The sequence below is a fragment of the Nerophis lumbriciformis genome, linkage group LG14, assembly GCF_033978685.3.
Source record: "Nerophis lumbriciformis linkage group LG14, RoL_Nlum_v2.1, whole genome shotgun sequence".
NCBI classification, from domain to species: domain Eukaryota; kingdom Metazoa; phylum Chordata; class Actinopteri; order Syngnathiformes; family Syngnathidae; genus Nerophis; species Nerophis lumbriciformis.
In genome coordinates, this window is record NC_084561.2 from 7539873 (window position 1) to 7561484 (window position 21612).

At 37.4% G+C, this 21612-nt stretch overlaps 1 protein-coding gene across 1 annotated transcript; it reads right to left on the reverse strand.

Moving 5' to 3' along the window:
- Positions 1-5255: 5255 nt before the first annotated feature.
- On the reverse strand, positions 5256-20444 carry ctbs (chitobiase, di-N-acetyl-). The gene is made up of 7 exons (XM_061976139.2): positions 20252-20444; positions 15448-15586; positions 15176-15384; positions 14945-15116; positions 14784-14881; positions 10367-10528; positions 5256-5644 (listed from the first exon to the last, which is right to left on the reverse strand). The coding sequence occupies exons 1-7, from the start codon at positions 20363-20365 to the stop codon at positions 5447-5449; spliced, it is 1092 nt and encodes a 363-aa protein (XP_061832123.2). The 5' UTR covers positions 20366-20444; the 3' UTR covers positions 5256-5446.
- Between the last annotated feature and the right edge of the window lie 1168 nt (positions 20445-21612).

Here is a 21612-nt window from a genome sequence, read left to right on the forward strand (position 1 = left end):
GGAATGCATAAATCATTGTTAGCCACCTTGTACTTGCCATATTTTACTAGTTGGAATGCATAAATCATTGTTAGCCACCTTGTACTTGCCATATTTTACTAGTTGGAATGCATAAATCATTGTTAGCCACCTTGTACTTGCCATATTTTACTAGTTGGAATGCATAAATCATTGTTAGCCACCTCGTACTTGCCATATTTTACCATTTGCAATGCATAAATCATTGTTAGCCACCTTGTACTTGCCATATTTTACTATTTGCAATGCATAAATCATTGTTAGCCACCTCGTACTTGCCATATTTTACTAGTTGGAATGCATAAAATCATTGTTAGCCACCTTGTAATTGCCATATTTTACTAGTTGGAATGCATAAATCATTGTTAACCACCTTGTACTTGCCATATTTTACTAGTTGGAATGCATAAAATCATTGTTAGCCACCTCTTACTTGCCATATTTTACTAGTTGGAAAGCATAAAATGAAGAAATACATGTGTTCTTGTCGTACATCAGGATTGTGAATGATAGACAAAATCAATAAAAAAGTGCAGTTTCCCCCTCTAATTGGAGCATCGGCGGCTAACAGCTAACATTTGAGGTGAACTCGTTCCTGTTTTTGTTCTGAAAGTTAACCGCAAAAACAGAAGCAAGTTTTTAAGGAACTTAATTGTCATGACATTTACCACCAATGTTCCAGATTTATCCCAATGAGTAACTCAAGACCGATGGTGTGTATAGGGTACAAATAGCATAGTTATTAGTATAAATAGAATGTGGAAAAACAAATGTATAAAAGCAAATGTTCCCAAAAGCAATACCAGTGATGTCATCTGTGCCAAACAGCTACAAATGAGAACAAAAACAATGTATTAGTAACTAGAAATGTCTGATAATGGCTTTTTTGCCGATATCCAATATTCCGATATTGTCCAACTCTTAGTTACTGATTCCGATATCAACCGATACCGATATATACAGTCGTGGAATTAACACATTATTATGCCTAATTTTGTTGTGATGCCCCGCTGGATGCATTAAACAATGTAACAAGCTTTTCTAAAATAAATCAACTCAAGTTATGGAAAAAAGTGCCAACATGGCACTGCCATATTTATTATTGAAGTCACAAAGTGCATTTTTTTTTTTAACATGCCTCAAAACCGCAGCTTGGAATTTGGGACATGCATGAGGAGGTTGGGGTAGGGGGTAGCGGGGGGTGTATATTGTAGCGTCCCGGAAGAGTTAGTGCTGCAAGGGCTTCTGGGTATTTGCTCTGTTGTGTTTATGTTGTGTTACGGTGCGGATGTTCTCCCGAAATGTGTTTGTCATTCTTGTTTGGTGTGGGTTCACAGTGTGGCGCATATTTGTAACAGTGTTAAAGTTGTTTATACGCCCACCCTCAGTGTGACCTGTATGGCTGTTGACCAAGTATGCTTTGCATTCACTTTTGTGTGTGAAAAGCCGTAGATATTATGTGATTGGGCCGGCACGCAAAGGCAGTGCCTTTAAGGTTTATTGGCGCTCTGTACTTCTCCCTACGTCCGTGTACACAGCGGCGTTTTAAAAAGTCATACATTTTACTTTTTGAAACAGATACCGATAATTTCCGATATTACATTTTAAAGCATTTATCGGCCGATTATATCGGCAGTCCGATATTATCGGACATCTCTATTAGTAATACATGATGCAAACAACGTGACTAAAGGAATGTTTAACATCGCTTTTAGCGAAGACTAGATAAGGACTTCACTTTGTAGATGTCCTCTACAGGAGACATTTGATTTTGGTCTATTTATTTTGCCAAACTTACAGGAGCGCTGTGCTCTATTTAAGGACTTTCTGCAAAAAAGCCAGTCAAAGGTCAATCTCGTGTTTTGAAGAATCTGCTGCAAAAATGTGAGGCCCTCACAAGTGTTTTTTTAACGGAACTGGCGGGCCCACACCATGACAAAGAGAGGACCTAAAACGGAACCTTGAGGAACACCACTAGTTCAGTTGAACAAATGACTACTGACTGCATCTGAAGTAAACGCCACCTTAGTTTCATAAATCACATTACCAGAAAACGTTGTGGCTGTCACGCCAAATTTCTTCCCCCTACAAAAACCTTCCCCCCCATTTACTTCCGGGGTAATTTCCTCTTACGTCATTTCCTCTTACGTCATTGACAGCGATCGATAGAATCCAAATCTCCTGAAAATGGTGGTGTCACTGATTGACATTTGTCTTTATCTTTCCCAGGGGACTTATGTCAAACACCAGCAGGCTTCGAAAAATTCCAGGCGGAGTGTTAGGGAAAATTTCAGGCGGAGTGTTGGACCGCTGCTGGGAACTTCTGTCAAAACGAATCAAAAATCGTTTAATTCTCCGTCAAATGTGCAGTCAGGAATGTCCTCAAGTTAATTTGTCCGATTAATACAGACGTTTTGTTAACGCTATATTATAAAAAATAAAACCAGCTCCATCCTCTCGGCAGGGTCCATGAGGGTACATGGGAGTTTGCCCAACCAGTCTACATGTGTTTTGTGGACTTGGAGAAGGCATTCGACCGTGTCCCTCGGGAAGTCCTGTGGGGAGTGCTCAGAGAGTATGGGGTATCGGACTGTCTGATTGTGGCAGTCCGCTCCCTGTATGATCAGTGCCAGAGCTTGGTCCACATTGCCGGTAGTAAGTCGGACACGTTTCCAGTGAGGGTTGGACTCCGCCAAGGATGCCCTTTGTCACCGATTCTGTTCATAACCTTTATGGACAGAATTTCTAGGCGCAGTCAAGGCGTTGAGGGGATCTGGTTTGGTGGCTGCAGGATTAGGTCTCTGCTTTTTGCAGATGATGTGGTCCTGATGGCTTCATCTGGCCAGGATCTTCAGCTCTCACTGGATCGGTTCGCAGCTGAGTGTGAAGCGACTGGGATGAGAATCAGCACCTCCAAGTCCGAGTCCATGGTTCTCGCCCGGAAAAGGGTGGAGTGCCATCTCCGGGTAGGGGAGGAGATCTTGCCCCAAGTGGAGGAGTTCAAGTACCTCGGAGTCTTGTTCACGAGTGAGGGAAGAGTGAATCGTGAGATCGACAGGCGGATCGGTGCGGCGTCTTCAGTAATGCGGACGCTGTATCGATCCGTTGTGGTGAAGAAGGAGCTGAGCCGGAAGGCAAAGCTCTCAATTTACCGGTCGATCTACGTTCTCATCCTCACCTATGGTCATGAGCTTTGGGCTATGACCGAAAGGACAAGATCACGGGTACAAGCGGCCGAAATGAGTTTCCTCCGCCGGGTGGCGGGGCTCTCCCTTAGAGATAGGGTGAGAAGCTCTGCCATCCGGGAGGAGCTCAAAGTAAAGCCGCTGCTCCTCCACATCGAGAGGAGCCAGATGAGGTGGTTCGGGCATCTAGTCAGGATGCCACCCGAACGCCTCCCTAGGGAGGTGTTTAGGGCACGTCCGACCGGTAGGAGGCCGCGAGGAAGACCCAGGACACGTTGGGAAGACTATGTCTCCCGGCTGGCCTGGGAACGCCTCGGGGTTCCACAGGAAGAGCTGGACGAAGTGGCTGGGGAGAGGGAAGTCTGGGCTTCCCTGCTTAGGCTGCTGCCCCCGCGACCCGACCTCGGATAAGCGGAAGAAGATGGATGGATGGATGGAAAAAAACAAATAAAAATTAAAGCTGCAAGCAGCGTTGGTCGGGCCCGCGTATTTGGCAGGTGCTAGTCCTAAGTGTCCCAATACTTTTGTCCAGTTTTAGTCCCAAGTGTCCCAATACTTTTGGCAAGTTGTAGTCCTAAGTGTCCCAATACTTTTGTCCAGTTTTCGGCCTAAGTGTCCCGATACTTTTGTCCAGTTTTCGGCCTAAGTGTCCCAATACTTTTGTCCGGTGGTAGTCATAAGTGTCCCAATACTTTTGTCTAGTGTACCTAGCTTGTCTGCATTGTGTAGGCACGCTGGTGCTTCCTACTTTTAAGCAGCCATCTTAAAAAAACAGCAGCGCAGCGGGTCTTTGAAGGGTCATAAAATCAAAACCGGAGCAGGTATTAAAACGCTGTTCCGTTATTTTATACACAAGGGTTTAATCTCTCTCCTGTGTTAGTTTGAAGCCGAAACGACAAACGCGCTCAGAGGAGATAGTTTTTGAAGGAAGGTGACCGGTTTTTACAAAAAATCTGTTTTGAAGGGGGAATAGCAAACTTCCTGTTGATTTTTGCCGGGGGTTGTCAATTTATGAAATGTAGGTCTAAGTGAGCCCTACATAGAGGTTTTTGTTTCATGTCTCTCCGACCTTCCCAGTGGGAGTTACAGGCAGTTTTGTCAGTTTTTTCATCCGAGGAGCAGTTTTTTGTGCGTTTCATTAAAAAATTGCGCTAGAGCACAATTTTGAGATTTGGGGTTAGGTTTTTTTATTAGATCGCAATTTTTGCCAGTCCTGATGTGTGTCGGTGAGTTTTGAAGCATGTTAAGGGGGTCAAATTACAGCTCAAAGAGGCAAAAGTGACTGTTTTTAGTACTTTTTTGTCTTGAAGGGGGAATTGCCAACTTCCTGTTGATTTTTGCCCGATGATATACAATTAGGTCTAAGTCAGACTAGGTCTAAGTCAGACCTACATACAGGTTTTTGTTTCATGTCTCTCCGATCTTCCTAGTGGGAGATATAGGCAGTCTAGTTTTTTTTTTTTTCTAGAGCGCAATTTTGAGTTTTGAGGTTTGGTTTTTTTAAAATAAGGTAATTTTCGCAGGTCCTGATGTGTGGGTCAAATATGGTGAGTTTTGAAGCATGTTAAGTGGGTCAAATTACAGTTTAATGTGGCGGCGGAAGAATAAAGAATAAAGAATAAAACCTTACAAATTCAATAGGTCCTTATGTCCCATTGTATAAGGACTCCCTTTGGGAGTCCTTATACAATGGGCCATGCGGGCCCTAATAAAACTTACTTTACAGAAACTTGAGGGTTCCTGGTATTAATCCAGCCGGTCACTGCCGTTGTGTCCTCGGGCAAGACGCTTTACTTCCACACTGGCGTATGAATGTTTGTTTGCAAGAGAGGACTGGGACTTCCCTGGATAAATAAAAGTTTCAAAAATCAAACAAAGGCCCTTTTTCAAGCGTAAAAGGAAGTTAGCATCCGTTAATATCCGCTTACTTCACATAACTCCTGCTGTATGGTCTCTGATCTTTTTAACACTTGTTGTTGGGACTGGCCTGTTGGGACAAGTATCGCAGAACAGCCCGAGAAAACCATGCAGACTTTTACGTGGAACAAGTGATTCTAAGATCTCTCAGGGGTTTATTGTATTAAAGCAGAAAAGGTGCTGACAAAAGACAAAAGTGCATGAAGGAACCATAGCAGACTGGATCAGTGGAATGTCTGAAGGCCGCGGCAATAAAAGCTACAACAATGTCTGCTGCCACAAAAGGGCGGTGTTGACTTAGCAACTAACGTCTCGTACCGTAAACTTTAGCCCGGCTGGCATCCAAAGAGAGCGTTCCACATTGTCGCGCTCTGCTGCCTAGCAACGGGGTCGTCGCTGTAGTCTAAGATGTTAGCGTTCCACATACCCACCCCTCTCAGGCCTTTGGATTGGACAGCATCGGTCTTCAGGCAAAGACTTTCTGGGTCGTCGTACCAAACCTGGTGAATTTGTCCTTTTGGGTCCTGAAAGATGACACACAGCGTAACACTCCATAAGTCAACACAATTATTCTGCTAGATCAGGGGTCGGCAACCCGCGGCTCTAGAGCCGCATGCGGCTCTTTAGCGCCGCCCTAGTGGCTCTCTGGAGCTTTTTCAGAAATGTATGAAAAATGGAAAAAGATGAGGGGAAAACAATCTATTTTTTGTTTTAATATGGTTTCTGTAGGAGGACAAACATGACACAAACCTCCCTAATTGTTATAAAGCACACTGTTTATATTAAACATGCTTCACTGATTATTTGGCGAGCGCCGTTTTGTCCTACTAATTTTGGCGGTCCTTGAACTCACCGTAGTTTGTTTACATGTATAACTTTCTAGGACGTGTTTTATGCCACTTCTTTTTCTGTCTCATTTTGTCCACCAAACTTTTAAGGTTGTGCATGAAAGGTGAGTTTTGTTGATGTTATTGACTTGTGTGGAGTGCTAATCAGACATATTTGGTCACTGCAAGACTGCAAGCTAATCGATGCTAACATGCTATTTAGGCTAGCTATATGTACATATTGCATCATTATGCCTCATTTGTAGCTATATTTGAGCTCATTTAGTTTCCTTTAAGTCATATTAATTCAATTTATATCTCATGACACACTATCTGTATGTAATATGGCTTTTAATTTTTTGCGGCTCCAGACAGATTTTTTTTTGTATTTTTGGTCCAATATGGCTCTTTCAACATTTTGGGTTGCCGACCCCTGTGCTAGATGGTCAAATCACCATTAATAAATAAAACATAAATTAGCAACAAATAAACCACAACAACTTAAATAATAATAATAACAATAATTTAAAAAAAAAAGGTAAAATTCACTTTTTCTGTATTGTTTTTAATTCAGTTTTTTACCTTGTACACATATTTTACCACCATAGTGTGTGCTTTGTGTGTCAAATACACTTTAATAAAATGTAATTATATGCAAACTCCTCACATTTATTGGTAGAATACATCTTTGGACAATTTGGACCGATACTTTTAGTTAAAGCATAATAATTGTGTAAATGTATCAATAAGTGATTTAAGTTAATTATGTTTGTGGAAAGTACTTTTTAAAAATCTTTTATTTTGTTAGTGCCGTCAGACCGGATGTGACGCTATTGTTGTGAAGAGTGCTGCTGTTTTTGTCTTGAGTAAAGAGGTGACTTGATACTGTAAAGAAAATGAATAAATACAACTGATCCTCTCAATTTGATTGTTTGTACATTGATGTTACATCCATGGTGTCGTTCACAACAACACAACAGATGACGTGTGTTGTGTGTGTATGATTGTTTGTACATGGATGTTACATCCATGATGTCACTCACAACAACACAACAGATGACATGTGTTGTGTGTGTATGATTGTTTGTACATTGATGTTACATCCATGATGTCGTTCACAACAACACAACAGATGACATGGGTTGTGTGTGTATGATTGTTTGTACATTGATTTTACATCCATGATGTCGTTCACAACAACACAACAGATGACATGTGTTGTGTGCGTGTATGATTGTTTGTACATTGATGTTACATCCATGATGTCGTTCACAACAACACAACAGATGACATGGGTTGGGTGTGTATGATTGTTTGTACATTAATGTTACAGCCATGATGTCGCTCACAACAACACAACAGATGACATGGGTTGTGTGTGTATGATTGTTTGTACATTGATGTTACATCCATGATGTCGTTCACAACAACACAACAGGTGACATGTGTTGGGTGTGTATGATTGTTTGTACATTGATGTTACATCCATGATGTCGTTCACAACAACACAACAGATGACGTGTTGTGTGTGTATGATTGTTTGCACATTGATGCTACATCCATGATGTCGTTCACAACAACACAACAGATGACATGGGTTGTGTGTATGATTGTACATTGATGTTACATCCATGATGTCGTTCACAACAACACAACAGATGACGTGTGTTGTGTGTATGATAGTTTGACAATTGATGTTACATCCATGATGTCGTTCACAACAACACAACAGATGACGTGTTGTGTGTGTATGATTGTTTGCACATTGATGCTACATCCATGATGTCGTTCACAACAACACAACAGATGACATGGGTTGTGTGTATGATTGTACATTGATGTTACATCCATGATGTCGTTCACAACAACACAACAGATGACGTGTGTTGTGTGTGTATGATAGTTTGACAATTGATGTTACATCCATGATGTCGTTCACAACAACACAACAGATGACGTGTGTTGTGTGTGTATGATTGTTTGCACATTGATGTTACATCCATGATGTCGCTCACAACAACACAACAGATGACATGGGTTGTGTGTATGATTGTTTGTACATTGATGTTACATCCATGATGTCGTTCACAACAACACAACAGATGACATGTGTTGTGTGCGTATGATTGTTTGTACATTGATGTTACATCCATGATGTCGTTCACAACAACACAACAGATGATGTGTGTTGTGTGTTTGTTTTTGCTAGCTTTATTTTCCTAGTTTCAAGTGGTCGTCTCCACATTGTTTAGTTCAGGACATGTTTTGAGGATGAATAGACAATTGAACACGTTCTTTCCCAAATGTTCCTTTCTCCTCACAATGACAACATTTATGTCAGTTTCCCTGATATTCTGCCTTTAACAGCGGATTCCCTTATGAATCCGTCTGTGGTTACATTAAAGCGGGAAAAAAAATCAACCTTATTTTATTTTTCATTGAGTGTAGTAGGGATGTCCCGATCCAGGTTTTTGCACTTCCGATCCGATACCGATATTGTTTTTGCACTTCCGATCCGATACCGATACTGACCGATACCGATACTGACCGATCATGGCCTATCCGAGCATGTATTAAAGTTTAAAGTTATTTAGCCTACTTAGTTGTCAGAATCATGTTGAAAAGGGTTTTAGTACTCTTGATAACAACTAGCCAGCTGAATTAGGGGAGTTTGAATAATACACAATGGTTGGTAACAAGAAACTGACCTGTTTATTCAAGGATAAACACAAAATAGACAAAATAATACATGACAAACAGAAATGGCATCATTGAAACTAGGGCTGGGCGATATGGCCTTTTTTTAATATTGCGATATTTTAAGGCCATATTGCGATACACAATATATATCTCAATATTTTGCCTTAGCCTTGAATGAACACTTGATGCATATAATCACAGCAGTATGATGATTCTATGTGTTTTGATTGATTGATTGAGACTTTTATTAGTAGGTTGCACAGTGAAGTACATATTCCGTACAATTGACCACTAAATGGTAACACCCGAATAAGTTTTTCAACTTGTTTAAGTCGGGGTCCACTTAAATTGATTCATGATACAGATATATACTATCAGATATATACTATCATCATAATACAGTCATCACACAAGATAATCACATTGAATTATTTACATTATTTATAATCCAGGGTGTGGAGGGGGGCGCCGGATGTAAGTGTCAAAAAGACAGCCAAAAGAGTTTGATATGAGAATAAATCTAAAGTTAAAATATAGGGTAGAAATGCACTCATTTGCAGGAAATGTAGTCTTGATTTTCAAAATGTTTTTTCAAGGCTTGCATGTCTACATTAAAACATTCTTCTTCATACTGCATTAATATATGCTACTTTTAAACTTTCATGCAGAGAAGGAAATCACAACAAAAAAAATCACTAATTTTTTCATACGGTGTTGATGTGGAAATTTTTGCCTCGGCATTTTGATGGTGTGGACGTGTGGCACCGAATGGAGATAAGCGTCTCGACAGACGTCACAATATTTGAACAATGATGACGAAAACTGTTTTCTCTGTCGTGTCGGTGTGTCGAAAATTGTTATGCGCTTATTTTTTTATTTGATTTTGTGCGTGGCATATAATTGCTATGCGCAGAGGACGCTTAAACAGTGCGCAATTGCACAGGCGTGCACCTTAGAGGGAGCATTGCTCGCACGGCTGCGCTAGCATCACAGCTAACGTTAGCCATGCTGCTACCTCTCTGCTCGAAGAGGGCGTATACGTGTGTGACGTATGACGTGACAGTATGTGACGTGTCTAAGAAGGTGCGCTCGCTGTCTGTGAGAGGGAGACACAAAAAAGAGTGAGAAGAGCCTGTCGTGTAATGCCAGCAGCTAAAAGCAACTGCGTGAGAATCCACAGACCTGTGGATGTGTTGAAGGTGTGCTGGAAAATGCGGAACGGAAATTAGGAGCAGCAGAAAAGTGGAATGTATTATTTAAATCTGGGCGTTGGAAAACACGGACCGGAGTTTTTTTTAAACTGGATCTGGATTGGCATTTTCCCATGCCTTGCCGATACGCATTTTTTTGCAAATATCGGCAGCCGATCCGATCCAAATATCGGATCGGGACATCCCTAGAGTGTAGTGATTATTGATGAGGCCTACTAGCGCTGTGTCAATTAAAAAGTAGTAACCATCTCAACCTTCTAGTAGGTGTGCTCATTCAAATTCACCGTTACAAGCTCAGGAATCTGCATGCATGTTGCTCGGCCCATTGATAATTGAATAATTGTGAGCAGCATTAATTGTCCAGCCATAATAATCAGCCAACTCTTACTGTAGCAGACAGTTTTAAGTACACAAAGATGTTGTAGTCCATCCAATCATTGTGTTGGTATTCCCACACTACCAATTTCTTCCACACCTGTCCAGGACTGGTTCAATGACAAAGACATACCTTGTAATTGAAGTATGGGGCCTGCTGCTTGTCGTCCCACAGCCGACCGGACAGCGAGCTGCCAATCTGCTTGGTTATCCACTTGTACGTTTTCTGCTTGCCGGCTGCGTCACTGCACGGGGCGCCACGGAACGGCACCTCTGCCACGTAGCAAACGCCATCCTGGGACAGAAGAGGACGGTAGTTTGCACTGTGCATGCTAGCAGCTCTTGCCTCAACAGATACTTACAGTAAGTGCTAAATGGTCTGCAGAATACTCAAGCAAACGCCCAGCAAGATAGTTCCCTACTGTGACCGCTTTTTATTGGGATGCAATCCCAACAATACGTCAATATTGACAATGCTCATAGCGAGCATGCTATGGAGCCATCTATTAGACATGTATGTATGTATATTAATGATACAACGTAGTGAAATGCATACTACTTGCAGACGACACTGATATATTCTACAGTAGTCATGAGCTCATTAATACAGTAAACAGGGAACTGAACAGAATAAGAAAATGGATGGACACAAATAATTGATCCTAGAATATAAACACAACTAAGATAGTGATGTTTGGTAAGCACAACATAACGTCTGAACAGAAAATAAGTATTGATGGTACCCAAATTAAAATCTTAAATGACAATACATTTTTGGGAGAAATAATTGATAATAAACCATCATAGAAACTAGAGATGTCCGATAATATCGGCAGTAAATGCTTTCAAATGTAATAGCGGAAATTATCGGGATCGGTTTCAAAAAGTAAAATGTATGACTTTTTAAAACGCCGCTGTACGGAGTGGTACACGGACGTAGGGACAAGTACAGAGCGCCAATAAACCTTAAAGGCACTGCCTTTGCGTGCCGGCCCAATCACATAATATCTACGGCTTTTCACACACACATGTGAATGCCAACCATACCTGGTCAACAGCCATACCTGTCCCACTGAGGGTGGCCATATAAACAAGTTGAACACTGTTACAAATATGCGCCACACTGTGAACCCACACCAAACAAGAATGACAAACACATTTCGGGAGAACATCCGCACCGTAACACAACATAAACACAACAGAACAAATACCCAGAATCCCTTGCAGCACTAACTCTTCCGGGACGCTACAATATACACCCCCCGTTTTACTGCCGTGTTACAGACACCGTTTGGAAACAATTAAAGGGGAACATTATCACCAGACCTATGTAAGCGTCAATATATACCTTGATGTTGCAGAAAAAAGACCATATATTTTTTTAACCGATTTCCGAACTCTAAATGGGTGAATTTTGGCAAATTAAACGCCTTTCTATTATTCGCTCTCGGAGCGATGACGTCACAACATGACGGGAAGCAATCCGCCATTTTCTCAAACACAGAGTCAAATCAGCTCTGTTATTTTCCGTCTTTTCGACTGTTTTCCGTACCTTGGAGACATCATGCCTCGTCGGTGTGTTGTCGGAGGGTGTAACAACACGAACAGGGACGGATTCAAGTTGCACCAGTGGCCCAAAGATGCGAAAGTGGCAAGAAATTGGACGTTTGTTCCGCACACTTTACCGACGAAAGCTATGCTACGACAGAGATGGCAAGAATGTGTGGATATCCTGCGACACTCAAAGCAGATGCATTTCCAACGATAAAGTCAAAGAAATCTGCCGCCAGACCCCCATTGAATCTGCCGGAGTGTGTGAGCAATTCAGGGACAAAGGACCTCGGTAGCACGGCAAGCAATGGCGGCAGTTTGTTCCCGCAGACGAGCGAGCTAAACCCCCTGGATGTCTTGGCTCACACCGTCCCTTATGCCACCGAAGATGATCAAGAGAAGAATATCGACCCTAGCTTCCCTGGCCTGCTGACATCAACTCCAAAACTGGACAGATCAGCTTACAGGAAAAAAGAGCGGATGAGGGTATGTCTACAGAATATATTAATTGATGAAAATTGGGCTGTCTGCACTCTCAAAGTGCATGTTGTTGCCAAATGTATTTCATATGCTGTAAACCTAGTTCATAGTTTTTAGTTTCCTTCAATGCCAAACAAACACATACCAATTGTTGGTTAGAAGGCGATCGCCGAATTCGTCCTCGCTTTCTCCCGTGTCGCTGGCTGTCGTGTCGTTTTCGTCGGTTTCGCTTGCATACGGTTCAAACCGATATGGCTTCAGTTTCTTCTTCAATTTCGTTTTCGCTACCTGCCTCCACACTACAACCATCCGTTTCAATACATGCGTAATCTGTTGAATCGCTTAAGCCGCTGAAATCCGAGTCTGAATCCGAGCTAATGTCGCTATAACTTGCTGTTCTATGCGCCATGTTTGTTTGTGTTGGCTTCACTATGTGACGTCACAGGAAAATGGACGAGTGTATATAACGATGGTTAAAATCAGGCACTTTGAAGCTTTTTTTTAGGGATATTGCGTGATGGGTAAAATTTTTTTTAAAACTTCGAAAAATAAAATAAGCCACTGAGAACTGATTTTTAATGGTTTTAACCCTTCTGAAATTGTGATAATGTTCCCCTTTAAGGTATGTAAATAAACATTTACAGAATATTTCTGTGTAAATAACACATTTCACAACGTATATATCTGCGACTAATATATGGAAATTATTATTCTTTTTTTATTTTATTTAGTGGGAACGGCTTATTTGCCTGTGCACTCTATAGTCCGGAAAATACCGTATTATATAAGTCATTTAAAAAAAATAGTTTCTAATTTCTCAGGTATTTGAGTTGACTCCTATATTATTGTAGTTCTTCCCTGATACATCAGTGCATACTTGCCAACTTTTGAAATCAGAAAAACCTAGTAGCCAGGGTCCAGGGGCCGCAGGGCCCGGTAGGTCCAGGACAAAGTCCTGGTGGGGGGTTCAGGTTCGCCCCCCGACCCAAAATGATTATTAGCATTCAGACAGGTTAAAATGCTGCTAAAACCATCACTTTTCTATCAGTCACAGTGACTTTTCAAAACAAAAATATTACAGCAAAAATCATATGGGTTGATTGACATGTTTATTCTGTAAGCTAACTTCAATAGTTTGAAATTATTTTGACAGTGAATGCCAGTTATCCTGTCAACCTTTCACAAGACTTCAATTTGTTGATTGAAAGTATAAACAGTAAACAAATGGTAAAACAGTACTAAACAATTCCATTAAAAAAAAAATTGGTGTCATTATTAACTTTCTGTCCAAAATTGTATAATCTACTGCCTTGTTCAATTGTAAAAAATATTCTGTGCATAAAATTCACATTTCTATCACAATTATCATACTGTAAACATGGTAAGCTAACTTCATTAAAATTAATAGTCCTGTCAATAGCATGGAATTACAATTCAAATGTCGTTTTTTTGTAAGCCTTTCAAAAGAATTCAAAATATGAAAAATTAAAGAAAATTAATTTAAGCCATCAGACACTTGAAAAGTGGCACATCACATCTCTAATGTAATCATTTTAACTTTTCAACAGAAATAGCACTGCAAAAATATTAAGGACATACTTCTGTATTTTGGTAGTTATGCTGTCAACATTTAACAAGATTTCTTCAACTTGGACTTGAAAGCATAAATAGTATAAACACTTTTAACAGTATAACAGTACTAAACAATTCCAATAGATAACATTGGTGTCATTACCTTTTTGTGGCTAAAATCCAAATTTATTCTATCAGATTGATCATACTGCAAAAATGATATGGTAACTTTATGATAAGTTTACTTCATTAAAATGTAATTCAATAGCATCATAAATAAAACTTCGGCATTTATCACATCCAAAGAATCTGTTTGGGCGACGAAAAACATTGAAAGTTTTCCACTTGTATCGCTAGCAACGGCATTAGACTTGTGTTTTTTTTGTCCCAACGTGGTCTTTTACATCGCTAATTCCTCCGTGTCCGATCGAAAAATCTTGTCTGCACAAGGTGCAATTCGCGTAGTTTTCACCCTTTTTGGAACGGATAATTATTCCCGGATAGGCTTTTGAATATTCTTCACGGAATGACTGCAGTTTTCTTTTCGGTTTAAGACTCGTTTGCGATTTTTCTCCGGCTGATTCCATGATCGTTCGCTCGTTTGGAAACAATGGCCTCGTGCTTGGCAGCGGTGCTATAAATAGCCTCGCGCATAGCATTCGGAATGGCTCGATAGGAAGTTACGGGAAGCAGTGTCGATTGTCATTGTTGTTACGCGATTTCGTGAATAAAACTTTAAAAAAAATATTTTTTTTAATTAATGAAAAACCGTATTTTTTATCACTGCAACCGTAACCCGGAATAGGTTGATGAAAACCGTACTAATTACGGGAAAACCGGAGTAGTTGGCAGGTATGTCAGTGTAACACTACGCAGCCGTCATCTTACTGTGAGTTGACAGACTATAATAAAATGATACCAATGTTTCACGTGACTAAAGGTCCTACCTGGGTAAAGTTGAGGCAAGGGTAGTCGTAGCCATACCATGGCACACCCATTAACAACTTCTTTGGATCCACGCTGATCTTCAAATACTGATCGTAGCCTGCAGACAAAAGCATGATGAGTACGGTAGCCAAGAGTGAAGAGACACAAGTGGGACAACAACCTCTAAGCGTTTGAGTGACGGGGGAGTTGGCCATGGCGATGCAGTCCCCCAGGATCTGACTCTGCTCGTCGTAGGACATGACAAAGAGCAGGTCACAGGAGTCGGCGATGGCGACGTAGTCGTAGCAGCGCTTGTCCACACATTGGGGCGACCAGGCAACATCGAAGGACACCTACAGACATAGGTCGGGTGAGAAGGTGTACAAATGAAGTTTTTCTTCTCACAGGTCACCTGAGAACCAGGTATCTGCTTGTGGAAAGCCTCTGTGGTCTCTTTGACCAGGTCTGTGAGCGCAAAGTACTCAGGCGAGCCTTCTTCCACGGCTTGCTCGATGTCCAGGTTGATGCCGTCCATAAACTGACGTCTGGCCAAGTCCACCATCTCTGTGATCCAAGCGGTCCTGTTGCTTTGGTCCACAACGGAGGCCAGGTGAACGTCGCCTGGTTGGAGAAGAAGAAACGTAAAAAAAAAAACGCCACGGCGTCGCGAGAGGAAGGAAGTACCTTTGAGGACCACCCGCGCTCCTTTAGAATGAGCGTGGCACATGAGCTCGCCGTCGTATTTGCCGAATGTCGCCACGGTCGTCACCACGCTCCAGTTGTACGACTTCCACGTCTTCCCGCCCACGTCGAACACAAACACCTGAGAGCACACGCATTTCTTTAGTCACAAGTCTCATATTTCACCAAACATTTTGTCATCATCTATACTGATTTACAGTATAGATATTATTATACTAATATTTACTGCAAGTGCACTGAATTTTAGTCAAACTGTCTAAAAACCTGGCAACACAAATGATTTATTTGATCAACTCTAATAAAAATATTAGCTGAAATTCCTATGAGGTATTGTTTATACAAATAAAATGGACACCCGTATGTCACTTTTACCTGTTCAGTTAATCAAATACAATAACACAGGACGAGTCAAAAGTTTGACATTTTTAAATATCTAAAAATATATATAATGTAATATAAAATATGAATATATTTAATATAAACAAAATATATCAAATATTTTTGACATTTAAAAAAATATCTGGCAACACAAATTACTTTAATTTCTTTCTATAGTACTGTCTTTTGACATATACTGTAATAAAAATATTAGCTGAAACTCTTATGAGGTATTGTTTATCCAAAGAACTTAAAAAAAACAATAAAAAAACAACACTCACTGCCCTGTGTATGTTACTTTTGGTCAGTTCAAAAACGAAAAGTCTAAAATGTGATATTTTTAAAATATAAAAAAAAAAAAGGTATATATTCATATACTGTATACAGGTAAAAGCCAGTAAATTAGAATATTTTGAAAAACTTGATTTATTTCAGTAATTGCATTCAAAAGGTGTAACTTGTACATTATATTTATTCATTGCACACAGACTGATGCATTCAAATGTTTATTTCATTTAATTTTGATGATTTGAAGTGGCAACAAATGAAAATCCAAAATTTGCTCAAAATATGAGCATGTACAATACTCAATACTTGGTTGGAGCTCCTTTTGCCTCAATTACTGCATTACTGCGTTAATGCAGTAATTGAGGCAAAAGGAGCTCCAACCAAGTATTGAGTATTGTACATGCTCATATTTTTCATTTTCATACTTTTCAGTTGGCCAACATTTCTAAAAATCCCTTTTTTGTATTAGCCTTAAGTAATATTCTAATTTTGTGACACACGGAATTTTGGATTTTCATTTGTTGCCACTTCAAATCATCAAAATTAAATGAAATAAACATTTGAATGCATCAGTCTGTGTGCAATGAATAAATATAATGTACAAGTTACACCTTTTGAATGCAATTACTGAAATAAATCAAGTTTTTCAAAATATTCTAATTTACTGGCTTTTACCTGTATAATACATCATATCCATTCATCCATTTTGTACACCTTATCCCTATATTAAATATTTTTGACATATTTAAATACATGGCAACAAAAATTACTTTATTTTAAAAGTACTGTCCTGTCATATATATTATAATAAAAATATCAACTAAAACTCTAATGAGGTATTGTTTATCCAAACAACTTAAAAAAACAAACAAAAAAACAACACTCACTGCCCTGTGTATGTTACCTTTGGTCAGTTCAAAAACGAAAAGTCTAAAATGTGATATTTTTAAATATCTAAAAAAAAAGTTATAAAGTATATATTTACAGTATACACATCACATCCATCCATCCATTTTCTACCGCTTATCCCTATATTAAATATTTTTGACATTTTTAAATATCTGGCAACAAAAAATACTTTAATTTTAAGAGTACTGTCCTGTCACATATACTGTAATAAAAATATTAGTTGAAACTTTTGATATTGTTGGGCCAAACAGCTTTTAAAAAAATAACCTGGACATTAGTGCCTTGTGTATGTTACTGTAAGTACGTTACTTTCACTTAATCAAATACAATAATAACACAGCACTAGTCGAAAGTTTTATATTTGACCAAAATAACGTTGATATATGTTTTTGATTACAGTGTATTTAATGAATACGTTTAATAACTACTACTCTTCTGCATTTTGCGTGATTATTTCTATTGTGTTTAACTTCCACAATAATATTCATTCAAAAAAGGTTGGCATAGAATACATGGAAACTTAATAGAGGACTGACATTAATGTAGGTAATTACTTCAGACTGGAATGAAATAATATCAGATTTTTTGGAGTAAAGTGGTTTAGAAAGGAGAAAGGCTCGTGAAAGCCATAAGAAATGGACATTGTTTTCCTAAAGTGAAGTTGTACACATGAATACTAATCAGACATAAAAGTTGTACACATGAATATTAATCTGACATAAAAGTTGTACACATGAATATTAATCAGACATAAAAGTTGTACACATGAATATTAATCTGACATAAATGTTGTACACATGAATACTAATCAGACATAAAAGTTGTACACATGAATATTAATCTGACATAAAAGTTGTACACATGAATTTTAATCAGACATAAAAGTTGTACACATGAATATTAATCTGACATAAATGTTGTACACATGAATACTAATCAGACATAAAAGTTGTACACATGAATATTAATCTGACATAAAAGTTGTACACATGAATTTTAATCAGACATAAAAGTTGTACACATGAATATTAATCTGACATAAATGTTGTACACATGAATATTAATCCGACATAAAAGTTGTACACATGAATATTAATCTGACATAAAAATTGTACACATGAATATTAATCTGACATAAAAGTTGTACACATGAATTTTAATCGGACAAAAGTTGTACACGTGAATACTAGTCTGACATAAAAGTTGTACACATGAATATTAATCTGACATAAAAGTTGTACACATGAATATTAATATGACATAAAAGTTGAACACATCAATATTAATATGACATACAAATTGAACACATGAATATTAATCTGATATAAAAGTTGTACACATGAATACTAATGTGACATAAAAGTACTAATATGACATAAAAGTTGAACACATGAATATTAATCTGACATAAAAGTTGAACACATGAAAATTAATCTGACATAAAAGTACCAATATGACATAAAATTTGTACACATGAATATTAATCTGACATAAAAGTTGTACACATGAATTTTAATCTGACAAAAGTTGTACACATGAATATTAATCTGACATAAAAGTTGAACACATGAATATTAATATGGCATAAAAGTTGAACACATGAATATTAATATGACATAAAAGTTGAACACATGAATATTAATATGACATACAAGGTGTACAAATGAATATTAATCTGACATAAAAGTTTAACACATGAATATGACATAAAAGTACTAATATGACATAAAAGTTTAACACATGAATGTTAATCTGACATAAAAGTTGAACACATGAATATTAATCTGACATAAAAGTTGAACACATGAATATTAATATGACATAAAAGTTGAACACATGAATATTAATCTGACATAAAAGTTGAACACATGAATATGAATATGACATAAAAGTACTAATATGACATAAAAGTTGAACACATGAATATTAATCTGACATAAAAGTTGAACACATGAATATTAATATGACATAAAAGTTGAACACATGAATATTAATCTGACATAAAAGTTGAACACATGAATATTAATATGACATAAAAGTTGGACACATGAATATTAATATTACATAAAAGTTGAACACATGAATATTAATTATGACAAAAGTTGAACACATGAATATTAATCAGACATAAAAGTTGAACACATGAATATTAATCCGACATAAACATTGTACACATGAATATTAATCTGACATAAAAGTTGAACACATGAATATTAATATGATATAAAAGTTGAACACATGAATATATGACAAAAGTTGAACACATGAATATTAATCAGACATAAAAGTTGAATACATTAATATTAATATGACATACAAGTTGAACACATGAATAATAATCTGACATACAAGTATTAATATGACATAAAAGTTGAACACATGAATATTAATCAGATATAAAAGTTGAACACATGAATATTAATCAGATATAAAAGTTGAACACATGAATATTAATCAGATATAAAAGTTGAACACATGAATATTAATATGATATAAAAGTTGAACACATGAATATATGACAAAAGTTGAACACATGAATATTAATATGACAAAAGTTGAACACATGAATATTAATCAGACATAAAAGTTGAATACATTAATATTAATATGACATACAAGTTGAACACATGAATAATAATCTGACATACAAGTATTAATATGACATAAAAGTTGAACACATGAATATTAATCAGATATAAAAGTTGAACACATGAATATTAATCAGATATAAAAGTTGAACACATGAATATTAATCTGACATAAAAGTACTAATATGACACAAAAGTTGAACACATGAATATTAATCAGATATAAAAGTTGAACACATGAATATTAATCAGATATAAAAGTTGAACACATGAATATTAATCTGACATAAAAGTACTAATATGACAAAAGTTGAACACATGAATATTAATCAGACATAAAAGTTGAACACATGAATATTAAAGTGACATAAAAGTACTAATATGACATAAAAGTTGAACACATGAATATTAATTACATAAAAGTTGAACACATGAATATTAATACGACATAAAAGTACTAATATGACATAAAAGATGAACACATGAATATTAATGACATAAAAGTTGAACACATGAATATTAATGTGACATTAAAAGTATGCAACAACAAGCTAGTGGATGCTAATCGTGGATGCTAACAGGAAATGAATGAAAACATCGAAAAGTGTCTCACTAAAGTTTACCTCAAAGTCTTTCTCGTCTTGTATCTGCTGGCATAACTCGGGTCTCTCACAAGGACAGACGTCAGCCCAGCTCGCCATTATTATCGACGATAGAAACATTAGCAAAAGAGACATTTTTAATCAGGACTTGTTGTCACCCGCACAGCGTTAGAGCTAATAGGCTAATAGGCTAATGCATAACGAAGGATACCGACGAGGGACAAACCGGAAACATATGTCCTAAACATCCATCCGTTTTTTACCTAATCATGTAAAATAATATTAAAAATATTATTTTAATATGTAAAAGAATGCACATTAAGGTACGTAATAGTACTTAAAAAAACCCAAGCCGTCTCTTCTTCTGACATGGTTACTTTTAGTACTTATCATGCCTCTTCAAGCTGGCGGTATTGAGATCGTTTCCGGTCTGTAACGTCAGAACGGAAGTAGTTTTATGTGCTTTATTTTATTTTAGTAGAAATACAAAAGATTACGTGCAAAAACACGTGCAATCTTACACAACCATAGTCACGCAATCATAAATAATAACAAAAATAGTTTAGTAATTATCATCACCATTAAACATGGAATGTTAGAAATGTAAAAAAAAAAAAAAACAACTCACTTAATTGTGCTGAGCTGGACATAGTTATCTTTTTATCCATTTTTAACTGTGTTTTATAGATTGTTTTGTATTTATTGTCATTTTCAATCTTTTAACTTTTGTTTTTTACACAATGTTTATGCATTTAACTGTGTTTTTGTATATATTATATAATAATATAGTATAATATATCAGTATATATTTTATACTGTATATATAATATGTAAATATTACATATATGTTTTATTTTATATTGAAACAATTGCCCTTGTGGATCAATAAAGTTTGTCTAAGTCTATACAATGTTTTGTGCTTATTATGATTTTGATGATTACTTTTAATATTTTACTTTTCTGTTTTATTCTGTACAGCCCTTCGGGGCAGTAATATACACAAGGGGTATCTTTTGAAATATTTTGAAAAGAAAACGTCACACATCACTTATTTTAGTTTCTTTGGTGGATGTTGTTTTATTTATACAAAAATTTAGCAGTTTTTGCTGACTTTTCAATTTTTTTGACATCTTTAGTAAGTTCTCTAAAATGTTAAATTCAGAGTAAAACAGGTGAATATTTGGTTCGCATGACGTCACATTGGATTAGTGTATAGCAGGGCTACTCAACCATAATTTGAAGAGCCCAAGAGCTCAGGGGCCGGACATCAAAATGTGGATGTTTTGTCAGAAAGGTTATATTCCTTGGAGACTGTGTTTACTTCATTGCAAAGTAAACACATCGGCTTTCACACGGCACTGTTCATAAATCCATTATTCTGC